Source organism: Coenobita brevimanus, chromosome 22, assembly GCF_032717465.1.
Source record: "Coenobita brevimanus isolate Jiangsu-jjx chromosome 22, ASM3271746v2, whole genome shotgun sequence".
In the NCBI taxonomy this organism is placed as follows: Eukaryota; Metazoa; Arthropoda; class Malacostraca; order Decapoda; family Coenobitidae; genus Coenobita; species Coenobita brevimanus.
In genome coordinates this window covers 16,917,020-16,923,558 of record NC_136975.1, presented here as the reverse complement: position 1 = coordinate 16,923,558, position 6,539 = coordinate 16,917,020, and the positions used below count along the sequence as shown (strand labels likewise).

Here is a 6,539-nt window from a genome sequence, read left to right as displayed (position 1 = left end):
TATTACAGTCGCTGATGATGTGTAAGGATACACGAAACGTCCTACGAAAAATGAAAATAAATAATTAATAAAATATAGTTCCGACATGGATCTTGGACATATTATCTACAACCTGAATCATAGTGTAAAACAATGTATAAGAAAACTCGAAAAGATCAACAGAAAAATAGTGAACAATGGCTACGCCATTGTCTTTAAAGATTTTTTTATATATATATATATATATATATATATATATATATATATATATCCACACAAGGGTCTTTATATATATATATATATATATATATATATATATATATATATATATATATATATATATATATGTGTGTGTGTGTGTGTGTGTGTGTGTGTGATACACTAATATATATATATATATATAAGACCCTTGTGTGGATTCGATCCTCCGACCATTCGGTCAGAGTGGAACGCTAAAAGTCACTGAGCCATGGCTGATATATATATATATATATATATATATATATATATATATATATATATATATATATATATATATATATATATATTTTTTATCTTTATTAAATTATTATTGATTTTTTTTTCCTTATTTGGAGAACTATTTATTGAAAAAAAAAAAATCTAGAAACCCTAAAACTAATAACCTTACAAACATATCGCTAACCTATGCTAAATCCTGATGTTACAAATAGCTAAACCTACAGTATGGTAAAAATACCCCGACAAAGAGAACACATCGACTGCAGATATGTAATGCCTTTGTACAATACATACCTACACTCATCACCTGCTGACTGTCAGTCGAGGCAGAAACTAATATACGGGACATCAATATATAAAATGGAACCAAAGGAGTCAGGAACTATCCATATACGTTAGCTGTCGGCTCTAACTATGACAACTTAAACACGATGATATAAAGTATTTACAAAACACGTCCATAAAGTACCCCGCCCAACAGACCACCATTTTTTTTGGCCTATCGACCATTGGGGCAAAGCCACTGGTCATTAAGACCTGATTAAATATATATATATATATATATATATACCACCATGGACTGAAAATGCCCAATACATTTCTGTACTGAACACTTGCACTTATCACCTGGTGGCTGTCAGGCGAGGAACGAGGTTTAATGCAGAAGACATCAATATTAGAAATAGATCAGGTGGAAGCAGGAACTATTTCAAATACGTCAACTGTCAGCCCTAATTAACAGTACAATATATACATATTTCCAGTCGAGAAAAACCATAACCAATACAGTAAAAAAGTCACATCACTCTGATCAATCCGTTCTCTCTCAAGAATGCCATCAATTTATCAGTCGTAACGACATCCTCATCACCCAGGATGGTGGAAAGGGTGAAGGGGATGTCTACTGCACCGCAGTAATTTTTAAGTGAAGCACGTTCACGAATAAATCGCCAACAGCGCAGGATGACATGACTGATAGATAACTCCGCATGACAGATGTCACAGTGCAGTGGGAATTGTCTTTCCATATATGGTTTCACATGCGAGAATTGTGCTGTTTAACCGTAAACGAGCCAACACTCTTTTTCCAGGCGACTGGTACGATTGACAGTATCCCAGTCGCCCAAATATGGCTTGCAGGTTGGAATATTTAGTCTGGTCAACTGACCTTGCCACAGAAGATTTATTGTTTATTTCCAAGAGAATGACTAGACCGTAGATGACGAGGAACGTCCAAAGTCTCCTCGAGCTCTACAGCCGACTCTGCAAGTAAGTCAGCCTGCTCATTGCCGTAGATACGATAATGACCAGGAACCCAGATCAGCGTGAAGGACTTGTTGCATGAATGAAGCTTATTAACGATGCGGCCCTGGATGTCGTGGGAGCCCGTAATGCAAGATGCAACTGCCTGAAGAGCTGATTTTTATTCTGAAAATATGGCAAATGTGTCATGCCGAGAATTTAGAACATAGTCACATGAGTTTTAATCTCAACTGTTACATATTCACATTTAATGATGACCTTGTGTTCACATAATGGGAGGGACCACTTTGCCCCACGAGGCCATCAGTCTTTCTACCAACATAACACCTGAGATTTGGATACATGTTGATATTTCATTTTTTGTTTGGAATTAACTCATCTACAGTATCACTTCCCAAAGTTATGCTCTTTCCTCTTGGGACACCCTGTATATACATTGTTTGAGATGACAACTTTGCAGCCTTGTAGCCTTTGGTTTCTTCTTCTTTGCAGAAAAGAGTGAATGAATACACATTAGAGTACACTGTATTGCACATATGACCTTTTGCAGACTGCAGTGCACATAATACTTCATACATTGCACTACACACAGCACCACTTTCATACGACACTGCATTAGCAAGCAAAAGGGATTGTCTTATCAAGAATTTATTTTAGCAATGTCCATTCTTTCAGTTGATTCTGTCAGGTAAGATTTCTTACCACCAGTATTGTTGAGAAGTGAGGTTTGCTAGTTAGGTGGTACTTGAAGGTTCTCAGTAATTCTTGTAGTTTGGTTAAGAGTCAGACTTGCCAGTTAGCCTGCTATTTGTGAAAGGGAGGTATTTCGCAAGTTGTACATTATTTTTTTTGCTCTCTTTCTCTATAATATTTATTTATGTGATTGTTAAATGATGTTATAGTTTGTTAAATTATGTAATTTTAGCTCAGTTTGTGTGCTAAACACGAGGTGCATTCCAGAAGTTTTGAGACTTCTATAGGAGAGACATTTATTTATTTCAAAAAAGTACAAAAGTCTAATCTCCTTCAAAATAGGACCCTCCAACTTCAACGCACTTGTTGTAGCGCTCCAGCCACTTCTTGAATGCCCCCCTCGTAGTCCTCCAAAGTGATGGTGTCTAAGACCCTTGTCACAGCCTCCTTCATCTCCTCAACTTCTTCAAAACGACTGTCCCTGAGGTTCTCCTTCAGCTTGGGAATTAACCAGAAGTCGCAGGGGGCAAGGTCTGGACTGTAGGGAGGGTGAGGAACAGTCTTGACACCCATCTCTGTCAAGTAGTTGGTCACCAGGATGGAATTGTGGACTGGTGCATTGTGCTGGTGCAGGGGCCAACGACCTGATTTGAAGAGCTCTGGCCTGTTGCAACGAAATCTCTTCTGAACTCCCTCAAAACCTCCACATAGTAATCTTTGTTGACCGTCTGGCCGGAGGGAACCCAGTGGATGTAGATGATGAACTTGCTGTCGAAGAAGGGGATCATTATGAGCTTCCCAGTGGACTTGCTCTGCCTGGCCTTCTTGGGTCTGGGGGAAGTCAAAATGCTTCCATTGGGATCTCTGTCTCTTGGTCTCTGGATCATAACAGTAGATCCAGCTTTCGTCACAGGTCACCAGAGACCCAAGAGCACTCGGATTCGAGGTAATGAGCACAATCATCTCCCTGCTGTCACCAACACGTCTTTCCTTCTGTTTGTCACTGAGCACCCTGGGAACAAACTTTGCACAAATTTTGCGCATGTTCAGATCTTCATGAAGAATTCTGTGTACAGTTGACACACCGACTCCAGACTGTGTACTTATTGTGTGAACAGATACACGACGGTCCTCGTCCAGAAAATTGCGAATTTTCTCAACCAACTCTGACGTCCCTCTCCCTCCCGCACCTCTCATCGTCTCTCACCTCCTCTCTGCCGTCCTGGAACCTCTTATGCCAGCGAAAAACAGATGCTCTGCTCATACAGGTTAATGTATAAGCAGTCTGGATCATTTCATAAGTTTCTGTAGCGTTTTTGCCCAGAATAACACAAAACTTTATTGTGTAGCGAGCTTCCAATTTGTCTTCACGTCCTGACTGGATTCTGCGATCTAGTCAGCTGTGACAAGCGGTGTATAGTAGGGTGTGTTTAAAGTGCTGTAACAGCCGTCTTCTTCAACCTGGAAAAACTAAATTTGGTATGTTAGCTTATTAGATGTATAGTAATGATGTATTAAAGTGACAATAATCTAGGACAGTTAGAAGTGCCTTTCCCAAAAGAGTCTCAAAACTTCTGGAATGCACCTCGTAATTTAGAATGATTCAGAGTGTAAGAAAACTCTGGATATTCTGGACGTTTTCAATTTGGAAACTGTTGCTTCTCTGAGAATGTAGTGGATCATTCCAGTAATTAGGAAGTTTATACAAGGATGGGGGAAAGAAATAGAGGAGTTTCAGTTCAATATGAGTTTAGTTCAGTGTCAGTGCAGTTAGAGATGAAGATTGTATACAGTACATCCAGTACTTGTGAAACAGTAAAGTGTAGCTGGCAAGCATTAAGTGTAATTATTTGGAAATAAGGACAGCAAACTTGAAAAGCCAGTGATTATTTACCACTCCTGAGCCGATTTGTTCTTCCTGGGGCTGACCTTAGGAAGAACAAATTCCTAGGCAACATCCTTCCTATGCTGAATTACAGCTGTTGGAGCCTGTTGGAGCATAGGACAGGGACGTAACAGTGGTGTCAGGACTGGGATCGTTAGAAAGATGCTGCAGTGAGTCTACTCTTCGATATGGAGCAAGGGGCTGTGCAGACAAGGAGCTGCACTGGGCAGGAGCAGGAGGTGTCCCTGGCTGCAATCATGAAGCTACCACAAGCACTGAATGAAGGACAGAAGGAACTCAAAGAACAATTACTGACCTAAAGTGAAGAACAGAAACGGCTCAGGAACAAAATCTATCTATCTATCTATTCTATCTATTGCCAGAAGCCTCAATCCCGTTCGGGGTGGCCACAAATGAATCGCCTCCACGTCGCCCTGTCCCCCGCCATTTCACTGCCCTGCTTCTAACTCACACACCCCTCTCTCATATACCTCTCCAACCCATCTCTCTATCTCATCCTCGGTCTCCCCCTCCCTCTCCCCCCCTCCACCTCACTCACATACACTCTCTTCGTCAGTCTTTCACCCTCCATCCTCTCCACATGGCCAAACCACCTCAGTGTATTCCTCATAACACTTCCTATCACATCCACATCACAACGCTCCTTTATATCCTCATTTGTCAGCCTGTCTCCCCATGTGACTCCATAGGCTCCTCTTAAATAACTCATTTCCATTGCTCTCACTCTTGACTTGTGTCCTTCCAACAACGTCCAAGCTTCAGTTCCATACGTTAGAGTTGGTATGACAATACTGTCATGTAGTATCTTTTTCACTTCCATGCTCACTTCCCTGCTTCTTATCACTGTTTTCAAGGAACCAGCAATCTTTCTTCCCTGCTGTACCCTTTCAAGCACTTCACCCACCAAACCTCCATCCTTATTCATCACACTACCCAAGTACTTAAATGTACTCACATTTTCCAATTCCTCACCACCCAACCTCGCTGTACATTCACTAACTTCACCTCTCTCAAAGACCATCACTTTACTCTTCCCTACATTCACCTTCATACACACTCTCCCAAACTCATCCACCAAACCTTGCAGCTCTCCTTCGTCTTCACTCAACAACACAGTATCATCTACAAACAATAGTACAGGGAGTTTCCAAACACTACCTTCTCTCACCAGGGCCACTCCAACATCCACTACCCTACCTTGTACCTCTTTTATTACCCCATCCATGCACAGATTGAACAACCATGGAGACATGACACATCCCTGTTTCAACCCAACCTTCAAAGAGAAAAATTCACTCAGTTCACCATCCACATGCACTGCAGCCTTAGCACCATCATACATACTCTTCACAGCATTCAACAACTTCCCATCTACTCCATATATTCTTAATACTTTCCACAATCCTTGTCTATCCACCCTGTCATATGCTTTCTCCAAATCCATGAAAGCCGCATACAACTTCTTTCCCTTCTCTAGAAACTTTTCCACTAAAGATCTAAGAATGAAAATCTGATCTACACAACCTCTTCCCTTCCTAAAGCCTCCGTGTTCTTTTCCAACTAATTCCTCTGTTCTTTCTCTAACTCTGTCTATAAGTATCCTACCATACACTTTTCCAATTATACTAAGAAGACAGATGCCCCTATGATCACCACACACGTCTTTTTCCCTTTTTCCTTTGCACAAGGGAATAATTATACCTGACTTCCAATCCTCCGGGACTCTACCTTCATCCCAGGCCAATCTGCACATTTTCCACAACCATTCTACTACTATCTCTCCTCCATACTTCAGCATTTCACCACACACTCCATGAATTCCTGGGGCTTTCCCTAATTTAACTTTCTTCATAGCCTCCACAACTTCTATCCTACTGATTCCTTCCTGTCTTCTCACCTCCCTCCTTCCCCCAGCCATTCCCCAGCCACTTATACTCGCATTACTTCCATCCTGTATGTTCAACAATTCCTTAAAGTGTTCTCTCCATCTCCTCACCTTTCTCCCTTCTCCACTAGTAATCTACCACTTTTATCTTTCACTCCCCTGCTAACCTCACTTCCACCCTGTCTTACTCTCATCACCTCTTTCCAGAATATTTTCTCACAGTCCCTCCACTTTACACTCAAGTTCCTTCCAAATTCCTCATTCGCGCTCGTCTTACTCTCTCTTACTAATCTTTTCACCTCTCTCTTTCTTTCTGCATATAACTCTCTCTTC

At 41.1% G+C, this 6,539-nt stretch overlaps 1 protein-coding gene across 1 annotated transcript; it reads right to left on the bottom strand.

Annotated features, from left to right (window-relative positions):
- Nucleotides 1–2,769: 2,769 nt before the first annotated feature.
- Nucleotides 2,770–3,612, bottom strand: LOC145392437 (histone-lysine N-methyltransferase SETMAR-like). Its single transcript, XM_080266846.1, has one exon. It carries the CDS (start codon nt 3,610–3,612, stop codon nt 2,770–2,772), a length of 843 nt encoding a protein of 280 aa, XP_080122972.1.
- Between the last annotated feature and the right edge of the window lie 2,927 nt (nt 3,613–6,539).

What these genes read in the sequence shown, in the direction of transcription:
- LOC145392437 (XM_080266846.1), bottom strand. Translation starts at nt 3,612, where the DNA reads ATGAGAGGTGCGGGAGGGAGAGGGACGTCAGAGTTGGTTGAGAAAATT.